Consider the following 25,000-nt stretch of genomic DNA (forward strand, 5'->3'; position numbering starts at 1 on the left):
CTGAGGGACTGACCACCTCAAAAACTAGTTCTTCAAAGTTGTTGGACTGATTACATCAACTTTTCCTCACTACTACACCTTGATAAACGTTTCTTCTACGCAGTAGCCGAAACGTTTCAATCGTCAATAAAATACCCAACTACTGTATTTGTGTCTTGCTCTTCAACTTCTCGGTATTATATACAATTTTCAACATTAAAAGGCACGTAAGTACCACAATTTTCTAAAAACACGTTCAATTTCCATACAAAAATTTTCCTTGGCCATAATTACTATTGCATGAATTAAGTAAAGATCCTGGACTTCACCTTACGAATCAGACGAAGCAAATGCGTTAGTAATTATCGACAAGGTAGATTATAGTCAGAAAATGAACATGTTATTTGAAGACGGGGGGAACTTACGTAGCTCTTAAGTCAGTCTACCTGACTCTCCTCGACACCACCATGATGGTCGGGAGATGTCACGATGAAGTCAGTCTTTCAGTGTAAATGAAAACGATGCATTGCTACAGGAGGTATTAGTCTTGGTAACAGATACCAACAAACACTCGGACATACTGGAAAACGTTTTTGTCCTGGGACTTTGATTAGAAATGATCAAAGTTCCAGGACCGTAACATTATCTAATATGTCGTAGTGTTTGCTCACGCGACTATCTAAAACACTGCTATAGGAAGCCATTAAGGAGAAGCCAGGTGGTGCTGACTTACGTGAAGGCATCGAAGCGTTTTACTGGTGCACCATCTGTCAGGGAGAGAAGAAATATAGATTAATTACAGCAAATTATGAACCTACATCAACTCCTACAACTGCTTATTGTACTATGACAACTGCAAATACAGTTGGTACTACCAGTACTTATACATCTGCCACTAATACTACCAAGACTACTATTTTAATATTACTATTGATGCTAGTAACACTACTATTACCACCATAGTTATTATTATTATTATTATTATTATTATTATTATTATTAAGCATATAAAAGTAGAGGCATTGATTATAAATAATCAAATATAATTCTGCTAATAATAACGATGACAACAACAGCAATAATAATAATAATAGTAATAATAATAATAATAATAATAATAATAATAATAATAATAATAATAATAATAATAATAATAATAATAATAATAATAATAATAATAATAATAATAATAATAATAATAACAATAATAAGAGGAAGGCGCACCTGGGCAGCCGTAAGAGTACACTTCAACATTACTGAGAGGCAGTCATGGTAGTGACTCCTGGCAGAGTGGTTAATGCAAGGCTTTTAAAACCCCATTGGCTGTATTGTCCAACTGAATTAGGTTACTACTTTTGCCTCAGTGTGTTTCTTGTCTCAGGTAACGCCACTTACCACTCACACACACACACACACACACACACACACACACACACACACACACACACACACACACACACACACACACACACACACACACACACACACACACACACACACACACACACACACACACACACACACACACACACACACACCTACACACACACACCCACACACACACACACACACCCACACACACACACACACACACACACACACACACACACACACACACACACACACACACACAAGAGAGAGAGGGGTGGGTGGATTGCATTTTCTTGGACTGCAAGAAGGCGTTTGACACAGTTCCACACAAGAGATTGGTGCAAAAACTGGAGGACCAAGCAGGGATAACAGGGAAGGCACTACAATGGATCAGGGAATACTTGTCAGGAAGACAGCAGCGAGTCATGGTACGTGGCGAGGTGTCAGAGTGGGCACCTGTGACCAGCGGGGTCCCGCAGGGGTCAGTCCTAGGACCAGTGCTGTTTCTGGTATTTGTGAACGACATGACGGAAGGAATAGACTCTGAGGTGTCCCTGTTTGCAGATGACGTGAAGTTGATGAGAAGAATACACTCGATCGAAGACCAGGCAGAACTACAAAGGGATCTGGACAGGCTGCAGAACTGGTCCAGCAATTGGCTCCTGGAGTTCAATCCCACCAAGTGCAAAGTCATGAAGATTGGGGAAGGGCAAAGAAGGCCGCAAACGGAGTACAGTCTAGGGGGTCAGAGACTACAAACCTCACTCAAGGAAAAAGATCTTGGGGTGAGTATAACACCAGGCACATCTCCTGAAGCGCACATCAACCAAATAACTGCTGCAGCATATGGGCGCCTAGCAAACCTCAGAACAGCATTCCGACATCTTAATAAGGAATCGTTCAGGACCCTGTACACCGTATACGTTAGGCCCATATTGGAGTATGCGGCACCAGTTTGGAACCCACACCTAGCCAAGCACGTAAAGAAACTAGAGAAAGTGCAAAGGTTTGCAACAAGACTAGTCCCAGAGCTAAGAGGTATGTCCTACGAGGAGAGGTTAAGGGAAATCAACCTGACGACACTGGAGGACAGGAGAGATAGGGGGGACATGATAACGACATACAAAATACTGAGAGGAATTGACAAGGTGGACAAAAACAGGATGTTCCAGAGATTGGACACAGTAACAAGGGGACACAGTTGGAAGCTAAAGACACAGATGAATCACAGGGATGTTAGGAAGTATTTCTTCAGCCACAGAGTAGTCAGTAAGTGGAATAGTTTGGGAAGCGATGTAGTGGAGGCAGGATCCATACATAGCTTTAAGCAGAGGTACGATAAAGCTCACGGCTCAGGGAGAGTGACCTAGTAGCGATCAGTGAAGAGGCGGGGCCAGGAGCTCGGACTCGACCCCCGCAACCTCAACTAGGTGAGTACAACTAGGTGAGTACACACACACACACACACACACACACACACACACACACACCCACACACACACACACACACACACACATACACACACACACACACACACACACACACACACACACACACACACACACACACACACACACACACACACACACACACACACACACACAAACAGCATCGTCTAACAGAGATCAAATATGATACTAGACTGTAATAAGATTTTTGATACAGTGCCACACAGAATTCTATTTAACAAGTTAAAGACATAAACTGGGGAAAAGGAAGAGGTATTAACAGGGACAGGAGAATGCTTCAACAACAGAAAATAGTCACTATAAGAAATGACATGTCAGTATGGGAGAGAGTAACTCGCGGAGTTCCACAAGGATCAGTAGTACGTCCCACACTGGTCCTGGCGTACACAAATGATGTGATTACAGAAGCTAATTCTTTACATTCTTGTCCTGGTTTGTAAATGACGCCAAACTAATGGAGAGAATACAAACTGAACAGAATGAAAGAAGTCCGAATAAACTTCGGAATGTTCAGATATACTCTCGCCCGAGATTAACCCAAAATAAATCACAGTTAGGAAGATGGGAGATGGAAAGACAGGCTGTAAACAGAGTGCCATCTTGACTCTACACTCTCGAGTCTAGATGGAAGGTAAAAGGAATTAAAGCTAACAGAAAGAGATGAAGACACAGATTTTGAAATAACTTTACCACAAACCTGTCTCTTGAGACACAAAGAAACAATCAAATCAACAACACAGGATAACCTTGGTTTTCAGGATCCTAGACAAAGACTTGTATAAAACACTATACCTCATGTATACGACCCGTCTTGAATATGTAGCGCAGGTGTGGAATCCACACCTGGTACAACACAGGATGAAACTTGAGAGAGTGTAAAGTGGAGCATAAAAACTTACACCTGAGCTGTGTTATAAGCTACCAAGAATGCTAGAACTAATCTCGCCGGAGGAACAACAAACAAGAGGAAATAGAATTGTGTCGCATAAAACACTACGTGGCACAAACGGGCAGACAAGGATAATCTTTTTGCCAATGGAACAACAAGAACAAAGAGGCATAGTTGGAAATTACACACCCAGATGAGTTAGGAAGTATTTCTTTAACGTTATTTTAATAGTGATAAATGAGTAGAATGGATTCAGCAATGACACAGTAGAAAAATAAACACGACAATGCTCAGTCATGTCGGAAAGTTGAGACTAAGAACTGTTGTTCACCAGCTCTCCCAAAAACTCACGCAGGAAATTACGCACACAAACTACTCATACGCACACGCAAACACTCGAACTTTCGCACACAAACAGAGGAATGCATATTTCTAGACTGGAAGAAGGAATATAAAACTCAAGTGATTAGTTTGTAGAGTAGAAGAGAGGGAAGGATGACGGGATATGTATCTCAGAGTCTCGGGGAAGAGGTGTCGGGATGATCCAGGATGACCACTGGTCTCCTACAAGATGTCGGGATGATCCAGGATGACCACTGGTCTCCTACAAGGTGTCAGAATGACCCAGGATGACCACTGGTCTCCTACAAGATGTCGGGATGATCCAGGATGACCACTGGTCTCCAACAAGATGTCGGGATGATCTAGGATGACAACTGGTCTCCTACAAGATGTCGGGATGATCCAGGATGATCACTGGTCTTCTACAAGATGTCGGGATGATCTAGGATGACCACTGGTCTCCTGCAAGGTGCCAGGATGACCCAGAATGACCACTGGTCTCCTACAAGGTGCCAGGATGACCCAGGATGACCACTGGTCTCCTACAAAGTGTCGGGATGACCCAGGATGACCACTGATCTCCTACAATGTGTCAGAATGACCCAGGATGACCACTGGTCTCCTACAAGGTGTCAGAATGACCCAGGATGACCACTGGTCTCCTACAAAGTGTCGGGATGACCGGATGACCACTGGTCTCCTACAAAGTGTCGGGATGACCAGATGACCACTGGTCTCCTACAAGATGTCATAATGTAACTGCTAATGTTTCTAATATATGTTAGCGACATGGCTGACCTCATCCTCTTTATATGTCTTATTGCTGACGATGTAAAGCTCGTTAGTAGAATAAAAACCGGAATGACCTATAGAATTGGCAACGAAAGGGCGTGGACTGACTCAGCTGTTACAAGTATATGACAGTCGGGGAAGAAGTTAAAACAATATACTGAATGCATTCTGTCAGACAGAAGCTATAAACTTCAGAAAAAATGCAACATCCAGGGGTAAGCATTATACCAAGCATGTCACCTAAGATGCCCATCAGCCGGATAACCTTAGCAGTGTATGCTCAAGTGACAACCTAAAGAACGGTATTCAGGTGCCTCAACAAAGTGTTCCTCGGGACCAGACATACGAAGTATGTCAGACCCACCGTAGAATACACAGCACCACCATGGAACCCCCTCCATGTCACTAAATCTGGATAAAATCCAGAAATTTGCTTATAGACTTGTCCCTTGGCTAAGTAAAATGATAGGGAAGAAAGAGTGAACAAAATATATCTTACCGTTGGGAAGATATTATCAAGGCGTGCAAGGGAGAATATTTGAAAGGAAAAAACCCGGAAACTAGAGACACAAAGGTCATAAAAATGTCATCTATTTTATTAGTCAGAAGATCGTTACTAAGTGGAACGATCTAGTGTGTTGAGTAGTGAGGCGAGTCCGGGAGCGGAGACTCGACCTCAGTAGCAACTAATAAACGAAAACACACATATACGCGATAAAGCTCTTGGAAGGAAGAGAGAGTGACCTAGTACAGACCAGCAAAGAGGCGGGACCAGGAGCTGTGACTCGACCCCTGCAAGCACAAATAAGTGAGCACACACAAACATCACAATACACTGCATCCTGTGATTATTGTCTATACAAATATACATTTTAAATATATTTTGAATGCTGTCTCCTATTAGTGGCACTAATTCATGTTCTTAGAAATATAATTAGCAAATAAATGCTCTTTTGCTTACTTAGTCACACACTCAGAACAACATTGAATATTTCCAGCAGTTCCTTCTATGTTGGTAGTGAGAGCGTTAGTGTAGCAGTAGCAGAGTGGGACACTTCCAGGCTTCCAGCCAGACATTAACACAGGTAGAGAGCGGCAGGATCTCGCAGCTTGACTACGTGAGACATCGCTGTCCACCATTGATATTGCAAGGAAATTTGCAGAGTAAGTAGAAATAAGCGGAGACTTATGACAACTTACTCGACGGGAAGAAAACATTGTTGACGGGAAGATAACAATTTTTACTGGAAGATAAGATTATTGGCGGGGAGAAAGCACTGTTCTTAGGAAGAAAGCATTTTTGACGGGAAGAAAACACTGTTGATGGGAAGAAAACATTGTTGACGGGAAGAAAACACTGTTGATGGGAAACAAACATTGTTGACGGGAAGATAACATAGTAAACAAAATATCTTCAGTCAGAAAACTCTGTTGTCAGTCTGCAAATGCTTTTCTCTGTAAGCAGACACTGTTACCGTCAGGAAACACTGCCACTGGGCAGAAAACAGATTTGCCTAGCAGAGTAGCCTGGCAGGGAAGAGAAACTCATCACTGGATCCCTCAGGTCCAATACAGCACAAATTACCCCCATCTCCTTAGCATTAACTCGTCTGGTGACTTTAAACAGTAGCCTCTTACTCTCTCTGGCTCTGAAACAGTGGGGAACCAGACGCCTCAACTGCAATAGTCGTGTGTTTTACAAGACTTAGTGTATATTGCAGGACTCTATGTATGTTGCAGGGCTCTGTGTATGTTGCAGGGCTCTGTGTATGTTGCAGGGCTCTGTGTATGTTGCAGGGCTCTGTGTATGTTGCAGGGCTCTGTGTATGTTGCAGGGCTCTGTGTATGTTGCAGGGCTCTGTGTATGTTGCAGGGCTCTGTGTATGTTGCAGGGCTCTGTGTATGTTGCAGGGCTCTGTGTATGTTGCAGGGCTCTGTGTATGCTGCAGGGCACTGTGTATGTTGCAGGGCTCTGTGTATGTTGCAGGGCTCTGTGTATGTTGCAGGGCTCTGTGTATGTTGCAGGGCTCTGTGTATGTTGCAGGGATCTGTGTATGTTGCAGGGCTCTGTGTATGCTGCAGGGCTCTGTGTATGTTGCAGGGCTCTGTGTATGTTGCAGGGCTCTGTGTATGCTGCAGGGCTCTGTGTATATTGCAGGGCTCTGTGTATGTTGCAGGGCTCTGTGTATGTTGCAGGGCTCTGTGTATGTTGCAGGGCTCTGTGTATGTTGCAGGGCTCTGTGTATGTTGCAGGGCTCTGTGTATGTTGCAGGGATCTGTGTATGTTGCAGGGCTCTGTGTATGCTGCAGGGCTCTGTGTATGTTGCAAGGCTCTGTGTATGTTGCAGGGCTCTGTGTATGTTGCAGGGCTCTGTGTATGTTGCAGGGTTCTGTGTATGTTACGAGACTCGTGTATATTTCAGGACTTGTGCATGTTACAACACGCTACGAGACACTGTGTATGTTACAAAACTAAGTTACAAGATTCGTGTGTGTTACAAAACTTGTATATGTTGCAAGATTTATGCTTGCTGCAAGTTTTATATATATATATATATATATATATATATATATATATATATATATATATATATATATATATATATATATATATATATATATATATATATATATATATATATATATATATATATACACATTTATACAGTGTGCTTGTTGCAAGATTTAAATGTTGCAACACTTGTTGCGCTAACAAGGTTTGAACTTGCAAAAATATTAACTTTGACGTTAATGAACTCAAGTTTGATACAGTAAGAAGAATGTTCTCTTCCCGCCCACCACCCACCGCCCCGCCCCATCCAGTCTTCTGTGTGTCGGTCCCGCCCACCACCCACCGCCCGTGTCTGCGTGTCCCTCCAGCCATCACGATATTCAAGGAGCCTCTTCCTCTGTGCTCTTTTCCTGAAGTAACGTTTTCATGATGGAATTTCCCTGTTATAACTTTCCTGGAGACGAGGTCATGCATGACAACTTTCCTGGAGACGAGGTCATGCACGACAACTTTCCTGGAGACGAGGTCATGCACGACAACTTTCCTGGAGACGAGGTCATGCATGACAACTTTCCTGGAGACGAGGTCATGCATGACAACTTTCCTGGAGACGAGGTCATGCATGACAGCTTTCCTGGAGACGATGTCATGCATGACAACTTTCCTGGAGACGAGGTCATGCATGACAGCTTTCCTGGAGACGAGGTCATGCATGACAACTTTCCTGGAGACGAGGTCATGCATGACAACTTTCCTGGAGACGAGGTCATGCACGACAACTTTCCTGGAGACGAGGTCATGCATGACAACTTTCCTGGAGACGAGGTCATGCATGACAACTTTCCTGGAGACGAGGTCATGCATGACAGCTTTCCTGGAGACGATGTCATGCATGACAACTTTCCTGGAGACGAGGTCATGCATGACAGCTTTCCTGGAGACGAGGTCATGCATGACAGCTTTCCTGGAGACGATGTCATGCATGACAACTTTCCTGGAGACGAGGTCATGCATGACAACTTTCCTGGAGACGAGGTCATGCATGACAGCTTTCCTGGAGACGAGGTCATGCATGACAACTTTCCTGGAGACGAGGTCATGCATGACAACTTTCCTGGAGACGAGGTCATGCATGACAGCTTTCCTGGAGACGAGGTCATGCATGACAGCTTTCCTGGAGACGAGGTCATGCATGACAACTTTCCTGGAGACGAGGTCATGCATGACAACTTTCCTGGAGACGAGGTCATGCATGACAACTTTCCTGGAGACGAGGTCATGCATGACAACTTTCCTGGAGACGAGGTCATGCATGACAACTTTCCTGGAGACGAGGTCATGCATGACAACTTTCCTGGAGACGAGGTCATGCATGACAACTTTCCTGGAGACGATGTCATGCATGACAACTTTCCTGGAGACGATGTCATGCATGACAACTTTCCTGGAGACGAGGTCATGCATGACAGCTTTCCTGGAGACGAGGTCATGCATGACAGCTTTCCTGGAGACGATGTCATGCATGACAACTTTCCTGGAGACGAGGTCATGCATGACAACTTTCCTGGAGACGAGGTCATGCATGACAGCTTTCCTGGAGACGAGGTCATGCATGACAACTTTCCTGGAGACGAGGTCATGCATGACAACTTTCCTGGAGACGAGGTCATGCATGACAGCTTTCCTGGAGACGAGGTCATGCATGACAACTTTCCTGGAGACGAGGTCATGCATGACAACTTTCCTGGAGACGAGGTCATGCATGACAACTTTCCTGGAGACGAGGTCATGCATGACAGCTTTCCTGGAGACGAGGTCATGCATGCCAACTTTCCTGGAGACGAGGTCATGCATGACAACTTTCCTGGAGACGAGGTCATGCATGGCAACTTTCCTGGAGACGAGGTCATGCATGACAACTTTCCTGGAGACGAGGTCATGCATGACAACTTTCCTGGAGACGATGTCATGCATGACAACTTTCCTGGAGACGAGATCATGCATGGCAACTTTCCTGGAGACAAGGTCATGCACGACAACTTTCCTGGAGACGAGGTCATGCATGGCAACTTTCCTGGAGACGAGGTCATGCATGACAACTTTCCTGGAGACGAGGTCATGCATGACAACTTTCCTGGAGACGATGTCATGCATGACAACTTTCCTGGAGACAAGGTCATGCATGGCAACTTTCCTGGAGACGAGGTCATGCATGACAACTTTCCTGGAGACAAGGTCATGCATGGCAACTTTCCTGGAGACGAGGTCATGCATGACAACTTTCCTGGAGACGAGGTCATGCATGACAACTTTCCTGGAGACGAGGTCATGCATGACAACTTTCCTGGAGACGAGGTCATGCATGACAACTTTCCTGGAGACGAGGTCATGCATGACAACTTTCCTGGAGACGAGGTCATGCATGACAACTTTCCTGGAGACGAGGTCATGCATTGCAACTTTCCTGGAGACGAGGTCATGCATGACAACTTTCCTGGAGACGAGGTCATGCATGACAACTTTCCTGGAGACGAGGTCATGCATGACAACTTTCCTGGAGACGATGTCATGCATGACAACTTTCCTGGAGACGATGTCATGCATGACAACTTTCCTGGAGACGAGGTCATGCATGACAACTTTCCTGGAGACGAGGTCATGCATGACAACTTTCCTGGAGACGATGTCATGCATGACAACTTTCCTGGAGACGATGTCATGCATGGCAACTTTCCTGGAGACGATGTCATGCATGACAACTTTCCTGGAGACGATGTCATGCATGACAACTTTCCTGGAGACGATGTCATGCATGACAACTTTCCTGGAGACGAGGTCATGCATGGCAACTTTCCTGGAGACGAGGTCATGCATGACAACTTTCCTGGAGACGAGGTCATGCATGACAACTTTCCTGGAGACGATGTCATGCATGACAGCTTTCCTGGAGACGAGGTCATGCATGACAACTTTCCTGGAGACGATGTCATGCATGACAACTTTCCTGGAGACGATGTCATGCATGACAGCTTTCCTGGAGACGAGGTCATGCATGACAACTTTCCTGGAGACGAGGTCATGCATGACAACTTTCCTGGAGACGAGGTCATGCATGACAACTTTCCTGGAGACGATGTCATGCATGACAACTTTCCTGGAGACGAGGTCATGCATGAGAACTTTCCTGGAGACAAGGTCATGCATGGCAACTTTCCTGGAGACGAGGTCATGCATGACAACTTTCCTGGAGACAAGGTCATGCATGGCAACTTTCCTGGAGACGAGGTCATGCATGACAACTTTCCTGGAGACAAGGTCATGCATGACAACTTTCCTGGAGACAAGGTCATGCATGGCAACTTTCCAGGAGACGAGGTCATGCATGACAACTTTCCTGGAGACAAGGTCATGCATGGCAACTTTCCTGGAGACGAGGTCATGCATGACAACTTTCCTGGAGACGAGGTCATGCACTACAACTTTCCTGGAGACGAGGTCATGCACTACAACTTTCCTGGAGACGAGGTCATGCATGACAACTTTCCTGGAGACGAGGTCATGCATGACAACTTTCCTGGAGACGAGGTCATGCATGACAACTTTCCTGGAGACGAGGTCATGCATGAAAACTTTCCTGGAGACGAGGTCATGCATGAAAACTTTCCTGGAGACGAGGTCATGCATGACAACTTTCCTGGAGACGAGGTCATGCATGAAAACTTTCCTGGAGACGAGGTCATGCATGAAAACTTTCCTGGAGACGAGGTCATGCATGACAACTTTCCTGGAGACGAGGTCATGCATGACAACTTTCCTGGAGACGAGGTCATGCATGAAAACTTTCCTGGAGACGATGTCATGCATGACAACTTTCCTGGAGACGAGGTCATGCATGACAACTTTCCTGGAGACGAGGTCATGCATGAAAACTTTCCTGGAGACGAGGTCATGCATGAAAACTTTCCTGGAGACGAGGTCATGCATGACAACTTTCCTGGAGACGAGGTCATGCATGACAACTTTCCTGGAGACGAGGTCATGCATGACAACTTTCCTGGAGACGAGGTCATGCATGACAACTTTCCTGGAGACGAGGTCATGCATGACAACTTTCCTGGAGACGAGGTCATGCATGAAAACTTTCCTGGAGACGAGGTCATGCATGGCAACTTTCCTGGAGACGAGGTCATGCATGACAACTTTCCTGGAGACGAGGTCATGCATGACAACTTTCCTGGAGACGAGGTCATGCATGACAACTTTCCTGGAGACGATGTCATGCATGACAACTTTCCTGGAGACGAGGTCATGCATGACAACTTTCCTGGAGACGAGGTCATGCATGACAACTTTCCTGGAGACGAGGTCATGCATGAAAACTTTCCTGGAGACGAGGTCATGCATGGCAACTTTCCTGGAGACGATGTCATGCATGACAACTTTCCTGGAGACGAGGTCATGCATGACAACTTTCCTGGAGACGAGGTCATGCATGAAAACTTTCCTGGAGACGAGGTCATGCATGAAAACTTTCCTGGAGACGAGGTCATGCATGAAAACTTTCCTGGAGACGAGGTCATGCATGACAACTTTCCTGGAGACGAGGTCATGCATGACAACTTTCCTGGAGACGAGGTCATGCATGACAACTTTCCTGGAGACGAGGTCATGCATGACAACTTTCCTGGAGACGAGGTCATGCATGACAACTTTCCTGGAGACGAGGTCATGCATGACAACTTTCCTGGAGACGATGTCATGCATGACAACTTTCCTGGAGACGAGGTCATGCATGAAAACTTTCCGAGTCACAGAGAAAATTTTCTCAATGGTCTTTTTTGCAAAACTATTTTTATTAGTTAAATTTTTCATATGTCATTTTATTTTCAACATAAACATTTTCTTAATTTATCGTCTAATATACATAAACATTTTCTTAATAAATTACTTAATGTATAAACATCTTTCCTGTGTCAATTATAAACATATTTTTTTTTAAATAGGCAATATTTACAAGTATGATAAAGGCCATTACATAGGCGTCCCATAGAGCTGTAGACCACTGTACTGCAACACAACGGTACCTTGATACAAAGGACATCTTCGACAACATCGCTGTTTATTCACTGGTTATAAGTACGACGGGATGGGTTGAAGACCTGCCACAGGTTACGTTAGGTAAGACTCGCCAGGAAATAGTACAAGTGTTTCCTGATGCAGGTCTTGGTCATACTATGAGCTTTTCATGGGACAGTAGGCCTCCTGCAGTGCTCCTCATCCTTGTTTTCTTGCTACTACTAGTGGGCCCCGCCTCCTGTGACGTCTTCCAGACCTTCCTCTCCTCACCTTCAGCAGTATACAAGACTCAGATCTCAAACCTCAGCTTCATATTGTTTCAGACTATCTGAACTCTTCTTCAGGGTGAAGGACCGTGTGGGATTCGTCTATAAGTCCCTGCATTTGTGGTCACTGTGGTGGCCCATGCTAACCTCCCTATGGTGTGCAGAAAAATGCCTAGTTGAATGAGTCTTATTAGAGCAAGCTGGCCTAGTGGTCAGCGCACTGGCATGTGAGTTTCAGGACTCGCCATGGGTTCAACCCTCATCTGTTCCATGAATTGTTTGCAGTCATGGTATTACGATTTCGTGAGTCGAGACTGACAATCTCAATAAATATTTCTCCATGGCTGGTGGACTGATCACCTCATCTTAACCTCGCCACTTTGTACTCTCCAATTTGTTCTCTGTGTTTGACTGATGAAGCCTACCGTGTAGGGCGAAACGTCTAAACAATAAAGATATCCAACTTTTGCACACGTGTTTTGCTTATTTAATTGTATGTGTTGCACAACATTTCTCTGGTTTTATTTACAACACTGTTGATACATCTGCAACACTGTTGATACATCTGCAACACTGTTGATACATCTGCAACACTGTTGATACATCTGCAACACTGCTGATACATCTGCAACACTGTTGATACATCTGCAACACTGTTGATACATCTGCAACACTGCTGATACATCTGCAACACTGCTGATACATCTGCAACACTGTTAATACATCTGCAACACTGCTGATACATCTGCAACACTGTTGATACATCTGAATCACTGTTGATACATCTGAATCACTGTTGATACATCTGCAACACTGTTGATACATCTGAATCACTGCTGATACATCTGAATCACTGTTGATACATCTGCAACACTGTTGATACATCTGCAACAATGTTGATACATCTGCAACACTGCTGAAACATCTGAATCACTGTTGATACATCTGCAACACTGCTGAAACATCTGAATCACTGTTGATACATCTGAATCACCTTTGATACATCTGTATCACTGTTGATACATCTGCATCACTGTTGATACATCTACATCACTGTTGATACATCTGCAACAATGTTGATACATCTGAATCACTGCTGATACATCTGAATCACTGTTGATACATCTGAATCCCTGTTGATACATCTGCAACACTGTTGATACATCTGCAACACTGTTGATACATCTGCATCACTGTTGATACATCTGAATCACCTTTGATACATCTGTATCACTGTTGATGCATCTGAATCACCTTTGATACATCTGTATCACTGTTGATACATCTGCAACACTGTTGATACATCTGTATCACTGTTGATACATCTGAATCACCTTTGATACATCTGTATCACTGTTGATGCATCTGCAACACTGTTGATACATCTGCACCACTGTTGATACATCAGCATTACTGTTGCTACAATAACTCTAGATCAAGAAACAGTCAGGTAACCTATCACTCTTCTGATTACCCGCCGGTGACTGGCTCCTCCATCACTCCTGATTCCCTGTCGGTGACTGTCTCCACCACTCCTGATTACCCGGCGGTAACTGGCTCCTCCACCACTCCTGATTACCCGGCGGTGACTGGCTCCTCCACCACTCCTGATTACCCGGCGGTGACTGGCTCCTCCACCACTCCTGATTACCCGGCGGTGACTGGCTCCTCCACCACTCCTGATTACCCGGCGGTGACTGGCTCCTCCACCACTCCTGATTACCCGGCGGTGACTGGCTCCTCCACCACTCCTGATTACCCGGCGGTGATTGGCTCCTCCACCACTCAGAGAGATCAATTTCAATCTTGAGTTACGTGGTGAGGAATGTGTGTGTCGGTTACGTGACGCAGGTGTTACGTGGTGAGGAATGAGCGTGTGGGACAGACGTAACTCTGGAGGCCAGGTAATCATCAGCAGTGATGAGATGGATATTTGTGCCGACCACCAAGATTGCAGCAGATAACATATTTTTGAAGGTGTCCAGGGGCGGGTAGGGCGGGAAGGGAATATAAATGGGGCAGCTGGGAGGACGGGGCGGGCTTTTCGGGTGGGGCGGGCGGGGTGGGCGGGGCGGAAGGGGCGAAAGGGGAGGAAGGGGCAGGGAAGAAGGGATCATACATGTTATTCCTCTGTAAAAAAAACGACAATTTACTTCCCTTTCCAGTCATTTTGACTATAAGAAAAACTGATAAACAGTTCATTGTACCAAAAATATTCTCGGGAGTGAACAAGAAAGCACAATACCAAGACTGGAACAATGAACAAACAAATATAAAGAATTAGACATGTGCAACATCTGGGTATCTTTATTTGTAGACGATGATGCCGCTGAATGGAGAAACGTCTACAAATAAGATACCCAGATGTTGTATATGTAATTCTTCATCTTGTAGGTATTGGATACCATTCATGTTCAATACACAAATAACACACATAGTTAATGGAGTGACTTGTTAATGATCCAAGTCGGACCATAACGTTGTCATGTTTCTTAAGTGCGGGTTATTTGTGTACTCTCGGTAAGTGAGATTGGCGCTTATACTGGCGTCAGGTGAGGGACGTGCAGCTGACGAAGACTCTGTCACAGGTAGGTGGACGTACTCAGTGGAAGGAGATCATACGCGTTCATTGATTTCTGGTGAAGATGCAGGGCATTTTAATAGCATTTATCATTCATAGTAGTTCGCTGGAGAAACTCCTCCCAAGAACTCTAACGAGAGAATTAGACACATGTGCAACTCTTGGGTATCTTTATTGAGGAAACGTTTCGCCACACAGTGGCTTCATCAATCCATACATTGAACAAATGTGACACCACCTACGTCTTCTGCACCTCTCCTGCCTACTGTATATAAGCTACTTCTCGGCTCATGTGCTGTATTCTATTCAAGACTGATGGACTGACCACATCGACTCAAGGTTGAGGGACTGATTACCTCATTCTCCTCCTGTTCTTCACGATTCTTCTTTGTATGGACTGATGAAGCCACTGTGTGGTGAAATGTTTCCTCAATAAAGATACCCAAGAGTTGCACATGTGTCTAATTTATCAACGTGTCGGTTCTCTGAACCATTCATCTACAACTCTAACGAGAGCTTCATTTCCAGCATGGCTTCCAGCAGTCGTCGGTCGAATACGTTAGTGAGGGAGTCAAAAGGAAGCTGCGTCATTTTTTTTTCTAATCTTAAGCGTTATTCCTCCCGGTTATTCCTCGACCATTTCGAGGAGGACGGCAGCCTCCATCACTCCGGTGAATAACGAAGGCGTCGGGATAGCCAGGTTTTTATTTTGTTAAGCTCGAAGCAGTAAGATTATTACCGTTATTTCTGTGGTATTCGATTTTTACGCCGCTGTCGAGGGCCTCTGGCAGCATGAACTTCCTCCGTTGTAGAGGTGGAGGGATACCATGAGAATCATGTCTACCTATTGATCCAGCGAGTAAATTGATAATGGATGTCTGATTTATTGATAGCTGGTCGTAATGAACTTTTCTGGGCGTAGCAGACTTGAATTTCTGGATGCAGAGGATCTTGTGAAGTGGCTCTATCTTGTGAACCTTGTTATTCATCTCGTGATGACTCTATCTTGTGATCTATGTTAATCATCTCATGATGTGGCTCTCTCTTGTGATCATTATTATTCATCTCGTGATGTGACTCTCTCTTGTGATCACCGTTGCTAATCTCGTAATCTTTTTTGTGGATCTCGTAATCTGGATCTTTGTTGTGGCTCTCGTAATCTGGATCTTTGTTGTGGATCTCGTAATCTGGATCTTTGTTGTGGATCTCGTAATCTGGATCTTTGTTGTGGATCTCGTAATCTGGATCTTTGTTGTGGATCTCGTAATCTGGATCTTTGTTGTGGATCTCGTAATCTGGATCTTTGTTGTGGATCTCGTAATCTGGATCTTTGTTGTGGATCTCGTAATCTGGATCTTTGTTGTGGATCTCGTAATCTGGATCTTTGTTGTGGATCTCGTAATCTGGATCTTTGTTGTGGATCTCGTAATCTGGATCTTTGTTGTGGATCTCGTAATCTGGATCTTTGTTGTGGATCTCGTAATCTGGATCTTTGTTGTGGATCTCGTAATCTGGATCTTTGTTGTGGATCTCGTAATCTGGATCTTTGTTGTGGCTCTCGTAATCTGGATCTTTGTTGTGGATCTCGTAATCTGGATCTTTGTTGTGGATCTCGTAATCTGGATCTTTGTTGTGGATCTCGTAATCTGGATCTTTGTTGTGGATCTCGTAATCTGGATCTTTGTTGTGGCTCTCGTAATCTGGATCTTTGTTGTGGATCTCGTAATCTGGATCTTTGTTGTGGATCTCGTAATCTGGATCTTTGTTGTGGATCTCGTAATCTGGATCTTTGTTGTGGATCTCGTAATCTGGATCTTTGTTGTGGATCTCGTAATCTGGATCTTTGTTGTGGATCTCGTAATCTGGATCTTTGTTGTGGCTCTCGTAATCTTGACCTTTTTTGTGGATATTGACCTATGACTTTGTTTTAGATTTTGATTTGTTCCTTTTTCTTGTAGGTCTGAGCATTTTGTTCCTTGGTTGCTATTTAGGAAGATCAAGGTCAGGTCACCTTATTGAAAGTTTTAAGATTGTAGGATTTACCAAAACATCGACTTGTCAAGACAAAACTTATCTCCAAAATTTGTTTTCACCAGAAAAAGAAAATGTGGAAATTGGCGAATGTATACTGAGTTTTTAATGTGATTAATAAGTACTGTAGATGTATGGGAGGTGTTGGTGTAGGTAGTGGGTGTGTTGGCGTGGTGGTGTGTGTGTGTGTGTAGTGGGTGTGTTGGTGTGGTGGTGTGTGTGTGTGTGTAGTGGGTGTGTTGGCGTGGTGGTGTGTGTGTGTGTGTAGTGGGTGTGTTGGTGTGGTGGTGTGTGTGTGTAGTGGGTGTGTTGGCGTGGTGGTGTGTGTAGTGGGCGTGTTGGTGTGGTGGTGTGTGTGTGTGTGTAGTGGGTGTGTTGGTGTGGTGGTGTGTGTGTGTAGTGGGTGTGTTGGCGTGGTGGTGTGTGTGTGTGTGTAGTGGGTGTGTTGGCGTGGTGGTGTGTGTGTGTGTGTAGTGGGTGTGTTGGTGTGGTGGTGTGTGTGTGTGTGTAGTGGGTGTGTTGGTGTGGTGGTGTGTGTGTGTGTGTAGTGGGTGTGTTGGTGTGGTGGTGTGTGTGTGTAGTGGGTGTGTTGGCGTGGTGGTGTGTGTAGTGGGCGTGTTGGTGTGGTGGTGTGTGTGTGTAGTGGGTGTGTTAGTGTGGTAGTGTGTGTAGTGGGTGTGTTGGCGTGGTGGTGTGTGTAGTGGGTGTGTTGGTGTGGTGGTGTGTGTAGTGGGTGTGTTGGTGTGGTGGTGTGTGTAGTGGGTGTGTTGGCGTGGTGGTGTGTGTAGTGGGTGTGTTGGCGTGGTGGTGTGTGTAGTGGGTGTGTTGGCGTGGTGGTGTGTGTAGTGGGTGTGTTGGCGTGGTGGTGTGTGTAGTGGGTGTGTTGGCGTGGTGGTGTGTGTAGTGGGTGTGTTGGTGTGGTGGTGTGTGTAGTGGGTGTGTTGGCGTGGTGGTGTGTGTAATGGGTGTGTTGGCGTGGTGGTGTGTGTAGTGGGTGTGTTGGCGTGGTGGTGTGTGTAGTGGGTGTGTTGGCGTGGTGGTGTGTGTAGTGGGCGTGTTGGTGTGGTCGTGTGTGTGTGTAGTGGGTGTGTTAGTGTGGTGGTGTGTGTAGTGGATGTGTTGGTGTGGTGGTGTGTGTGTGTAGTGGGTGTGTTGGTGTGGTGGTGTGTGTAGTGGGTGTGTTGGTGTGGTGGTGTGTGTAGTGGGTGTGTTGGTGTGGTGGTGTGTGTAGTGGGTGTATTGGTGTGGTTGTGTATGTGGTGGGTGTTGTCATGGGCAGGTGTGTAGGCGTGGGTGTTGGTATTGTACTCACCTGTGAAGGTAGCGTCATGCTGCTGAGTGCTGGGCCTGGCTGGCGCCGCCTGGGGAGAGAAACAAACAAGTCAGCACACTTGACGGACAAATGGATAAAGAGAGAGGTAGAAGCTTATACAAACATATATAGTGGGAGTAAGACACATACATCTCCTCTCATAAATATATTGTATGTATCTTATTCCTGCAATCTGTCGCTCCTATCATACCAGTACTTGCATACAGGGAAAAGTTGACGAGGCTGATCCTCTGTATCAGGAATCTTCCCTACATGGATAGGCTGAAGGCACTAAATTTACATTCCGGGTAAAACTCAGCGTTATGGGGATCGTGACTGCTGTTAACAAATGAAAAACCGTAATAAATAAACCGGGATATAAATAACGTTCTAAAATTACCTAGCCAAGACAGGAATCGCAGTAATGAGATGATGTTGGACAAATTTAGATGTAGTAGGTTTTTTAGGTTAATCTCCAGGGTTTGTTACCTGGACCTCAGCAATGAGAGTGGCTACTCTCACCGCTGGGCAACGATTTAGTAAGGATTTAGGAAAACTCTGATTTCGTAATGCAGTTGCTGACGAGAGGTTTTAAAAATAGGTTGGAAAGGCACATGAAGGGGTGTGGATGGCCTAGCACAACATGGACAGTAGAAATGTTTATATTAATGGCATATAAGACGCACGTACAGTACCTGAATACCTTTATTGACGAGGAATCTCGCCTGCGCAAGTCTTTTTTTTTTTTTTAGATTTAATACAGCAGCGACAATTATACTTGAGACAGTGTAAGACGTGGTGAGGTATTTTTAAGGTGTTCCCTCCATAACCTTGACAGATGTTCAGTTTCCTATATCAAGGCACGGGACTGAACACCTTAGAGTTACCACTCCATTTCTTCCATCGTCTCCGGTATAATAGTCACCCTTGTATTTGACTGAAAAGACGTACTTTGCAAGTGAAACGAGTCAGTCAAGACACCCGGGTGTTACCCTCTTGTGTCTTGTTCACCTGGTCTACTGCCATCCTCCATTATTCCTACAGTCTTATGAGATTTGGTCTGGGCGAATGTGATGCTCAGGAGTGTCGAGAAGCTTTACAGAAACTGACATAGACACGAGAATAAAGAGACTTATTGAACTTAAATACGAAATGATTCATTGCAAAGTTTGAGAAGAAATGAGACGTGAAAGAAAAGGCAGATAGCAAGGCGGACTCCATACGTGCTTTACTAGCAAGATGTAACAGGATGATAAACACTTGCAATTAGTGGCCGATGTTGCAAACAAGTGCTACTGGTCATATTTTGGAAAAAAAATAACACATTAAACTTGAATAACCATATAGATAATGATAATAAATTAATATATTTGCACTGTCCTGTATATTTGCACTGTCCTATATATATCTGCACTGTCTTATATATCTGCACTGTCCTATATATATATATATATATATATATATATATATATATATATATATATATATATATATATATATATATATATATATATATATATATATATTTTTTTATATATCACACCGGCCGATTCCCACCAAGGCAGGGTGGCCCGAAAAAGAAAAACTTTCACCATCATTCACTCCATCACTGTCTTGCCAGAAGGGTGCTTTACACTACAGTTTTTAAACTGCAACATTAACACCCCTCCTTCAGAGTGCAGGCACTGTACTTCCCATCTCCAGGACTCAAGTCCAGCCTGCCGGTTTCCCTGAATCCCTTCATAAATGTTACTTTGCTCACACTCCAACAGCACGTCAAGTATTAAAAACCATTTGTCTCCATTCACTCCTATCAAACACGCTCACGCATGCCTGCTGGAAGTCCAAGCCCCTCGCACACAAAACCTCCTTTACCCCCTCCCTCCAACCCTTCCTAGGCCGACCCCTACCCCGCCTTCCTTCCACTACAGACTGATACACTCTTGAAGTCATTCTGTTTCGCTCCATTCTCTCTACATGTCCGAACCACCTCAACAACCCTTCCTCAGCCCTCTGGACAACAGTTTTGGTAATCCCGCACCTCCTCCTAACTTCCAAACTACGAATTTTCTGCATTATATTCACACCACACATTGCCCTCAGACATGACATCTCCACTGCCTCCAGCCTTCTCCTCGCTGCAACATTCATCACCCACGCTTCACACCCATATAAGAGCGTTGGTAAAACTATACTCTCATACATTCCCCTCTTTGCCTCCAAGGACAAAGTTCTTTGTCTCCACAGACTCCTAAGTGCACCACTCACTCTTTTTCCCTCATCAATTCTATGATTCACCTCATCTTTCATAGACCCATCCGCTGACACGTCCACTCCCAAATATCTGAATACGTTCACCTCCTCCATACTCTCTCCCTCCAATCTGATATTCAATCTTTCATCACCTAATCTTTTTGTTATCCTCATAACCTTACTCTTTCCTGTATTCACCTTTAATTTTCTTCTTTTGCACACCCTACCAAATTCATCCACCAATCTCTGCAACTTCTCTTCAGAATCTCCCAAGAGCACAGTGTCATCAGCAAAGAGCAGCTGTGACAACTCCCACTTTGTGTGTGATTCTTTATCTTTTAACTCCACGCCTCTTGCCAAGACCCTCGCATTTACTTCTCTTACAACCCCATCTATAAATATATTAAACAACCACGGTGACATCACACATCCTTGTCTAAGGCCTACTTTTACTGGGAAAAAATTTCCCTCTTTCCTACATACTCTAACTTGAGCCTCACTATCTTCGTAAAAACTCTTCACTGCTTTCAGTAACCTACCTCCTACACCATACACTTGCAACATCTGCCACATTGCCCCCCTATCCACCCTGTCATACGCCTTTTCCAAATCCATAAATGCCACAAAGACCTCTTTAGCCTTATCTAAATACTGTTCACTTATATGTTTCACTGTAAACACCTGGTCCACACACCCCCTACCTTTCCTAAAGCCTCCTTGTTCATCTGCTATCCTATTCTCCGTCTTACTCTTAATTCTTTCAATTATAACTCTACCATACACTTTACCAGGTACACTCAACAGACTTATCCCCCAATAATTTTTGCACTCTCTTTTATCCCCTTTGCCTTTATACAAAGGAACTATGCATGCTCTCTGCCAATCCCTAGGTACCTTACCCTCTTCCATACATTTATTAAATAATTGCACCAACCACTCCAAAACTATATCCCCACCTGCTTTTAACATTTCTATCTTTATCCCATCAATCCCGGCTGCCTTACCCCCTTTCATTTTACCTACTGCCTCACGAACTTCCCCCACACTCACAACTGGCTCTTCCTCACTCCTACAAGATGTTATTCCTCCTTGCCCTATACACGAAATCACAGCTTCCCTATCTTCATCAACATTTAACAATTCCTCAAAATATTCCTTCCATCTTCCCAATACCTCTAACTCTCCATTTAATAACTCTCCTCTCCTATTTTTAACTGACAAATCCATTTGTTCTCTAGGCTTTCTTAACTTGTTAATCTCACTCCAAAACTTTTTCTTATTTTCAACAAAATTTGTTGATAACATCTCACCCACTCTCTCATTTGCTCTCTTTTTACATTGCTTCACCACTCTCTTAACTTCTCTCTTTTTCTCCATATACTCTTCCCTCCTTGCATCACTTCTACTTTGTAAAAACTTCTCATATGCTAACTTTTTCTCCCTTACTACTCTCTTTACATCATCATTCCACCAATCGCTCCTCTTCCCTCCTGCACCCACTTTCCTGTAACCACAAACTTCTGCTGAACACTCTAACACTACATTTTTAAACCTACCCCATACCTCTTCGACCCCATTGCCTATGCTCTCATTAGCCCATCTATCCTCCAATAGCTGTTTATATCTTACCCTAACTGCCTCCTCTTTTAGTTTATAAACCTTCACCTCTCTCTTCCCTGATGCTTCTATTCTCCTTGTATCCCATCTACCTTTAACTCTCAGTGTAGCTACAACTAGAAAGTGATCTGATATATCTGTGGCCCCTCTATAAACATGTACATCCTGAAGTCTACTCAACAGTCTTTTATCTACCAATACATAATCCAACAAACTACTGTCATTTCGCCCTACATCATATCGTGTATACTTATTTATCCTCTTTTTCTTAAAATATGTATTACCTATAACTAAACCCCTTTCTATACAAAGTTCAATCAAAGGGCTCCCATTATCATTTACACCTGGCACCCCAAACTTACCTACCACACCCTCTCTAAAAGTTTCTCCTACTTTAGCATTCAAGTCCCCTACCACAATTACTCTCTCACTTGGTTCAAAGGCTCCTATACATTCACTTAACATCTCCCAAAATCTCTCTCTCTCCTCTGCATTCCTCTCTTCTCCAGGTGCATACACGCTTATTATGACCCACTTCTCGCATCCAACCTTTACTTTAATCCACATAATTCTTGAATTTACACATTCATATTCTCTTTTCTCCTTCCATAACTGATCATTTAACATTACTGCTACCCCTTCCTTTGCTCTAACTCTCTCAGATACTCCAGATTTAATCCCATTTATTTCCCCCCACTGAAACTCTCCTACCCCCTTCAGCTTTGTTTCGCTTAGGGCCAGGACATCCAACTTCTTTTCATTCATAACATCAGCAACCATCTGTTTCTTGTCATCCGCACTACATCCACGCACATTTAAGCAACCCAGTTTTATAAAGTTTTTCTTCTTCTCTTTTTTAGTAATTGTATACAGGAGAAGGGGTTACTAGCCCATTGCTCCCGGCATTTTAGTCGCCTCATACGACACGCATGGCTTACGGAGGAAAGATTCTTTTCCACTTCCCCATGGACAATAGAAGAAATAAAAAAGAACAAGAGCTATTTAGAAAAAGGAGAAAAACCTAGATGTATGTATATATATATATATGCATGTGCGTGTCTGTGAAGTGTGACCAAAGTGTAAGTTGGAGTAGCAAGATATCCCTGTTATCTTAGCGTGTTTATGAGACAGAAAAAGAAACCAGCAATCCTACCATCATGCAAAACAGTTACAGGTTTTTGTTTCACAGTCATCTGGCAGGACGGTAGTACTTCCCTGGGTGGTTGCTGTCTACCAACCTACTGCCTATATATATATATATATATATATATATATATATATATATATATATATATATATATATATATATATATATATATATATATATATATATATATATATGTACATATATATGTCTGCACTGACCTATATATGTCTGCACTGACCTATATATATCCGAACTGTCCTATATATCTGCGCTGTCATCTGTATCAATCTTATTCTGTTTCTAATCCGTAGAAATGAGCAGCTACAGGCAATGAAATATTTTGTAAATATACATGAAATTAATATTGCAAATATTCATTCGCTGATACTGACATGACAAGAAGATTTGTACTGACTAAACAAATGGAACAGTAAATGGACTGTGGCATTCTAAAAAGGCTTAACTTATAAACAGGGGAAATAGGACTCACTAGAATTATAAATTGTCAAGACATATTATAAACTTGTATGAAATTAGCTTGTGGTATCACTAAAGAACATATCGCCAGATGACCTCAAAAGAAAGAGAATGTTCAATCCCGGCCGGGGGTATGGTTTGTTTGCAATCGTGTCATTACGATTTCTTGAGTCACTGTTGGCTATCTTTGTGACCTGGTGTGACCAGGCGGGATCTGGAGGAACTTAGTGGGGCCTGGAGTGACTTGAAGGGATCTCGGGGGACCTTGAGGAACTAGGCGAGACCTGGAAGAACTTAGTGGGACCTGGAGGGACTTGAAGGGATCTCGGGGGACCTTGAGGAACTAGGCGAGACCTGGAAGAACTTAGTGGGACCTGGAGGGACTTGAAGGGATCTCGGGGGACCTTGAGGAACTAGGCGAGACCTGGAAGAACTTAGTGGGGCCTGGAGTGACTTGAAGGGATCTCGGGGGACCTTGAGGAACTAGGCGAGACCTGGAAGAACTTAGTGGGACCTGGAGGGACTTGAAGGGATCTCGGGGGACCTTGAGGAACCAGGCGAAACCTGGAAGAACTTAGTGGGACCTGGAGGGACCTCCTCTACTGTAGAGTTTTTAAGATCTTCATAATAAAAAGAACCAGCAACAGAAACGACCCCTTCAAGGGTCGTGCCTCGATGATTTTAAAGGGCTCCTGAACCGAGGAATTGGGGTTACCCTTCCTTTCTTTAGACTGCGCCTGACTGCCGTTTATTCTCAATGGGATTAACACTCCTAATAATAATAAGGATGATAATAATAATAATAACAATAATAATAAAAATAATAATAATAATAATAATAATAATAATAATAATAGTAATAATAATAATAATAATAATAATAAT

At 43.9% G+C, this 25,000-nt stretch overlaps 1 protein-coding gene across 1 annotated transcript in view; it reads right to left on the reverse strand.

Moving 5' to 3' along the window:
* LOC128695720 (orcokinin peptides type A) overlaps nt 1-25,000 on the reverse strand; it is a 159,788-nt gene that overhangs the window by 4,176 nt on the left and 130,612 nt on the right. The window contains exons 2-3 of the mRNA XM_053786544.2: nt 18,622-18,670; nt 713-746 (exon numbers count right to left, since the gene is read on the reverse strand). Of these exons, the coding sequence (XP_053642519.1) occupies nt 713-746; nt 18,622-18,670 (83 nt within the window). The remainder of the gene's footprint in view (nt 1-712; nt 747-18,621; nt 18,671-25,000) is intronic.

Source organism: Cherax quadricarinatus, chromosome 42, assembly GCF_038502225.1.
Source record: "Cherax quadricarinatus isolate ZL_2023a chromosome 42, ASM3850222v1, whole genome shotgun sequence".
Classification (NCBI taxonomy): Eukaryota; Metazoa; Arthropoda; class Malacostraca; order Decapoda; family Parastacidae; genus Cherax; species Cherax quadricarinatus.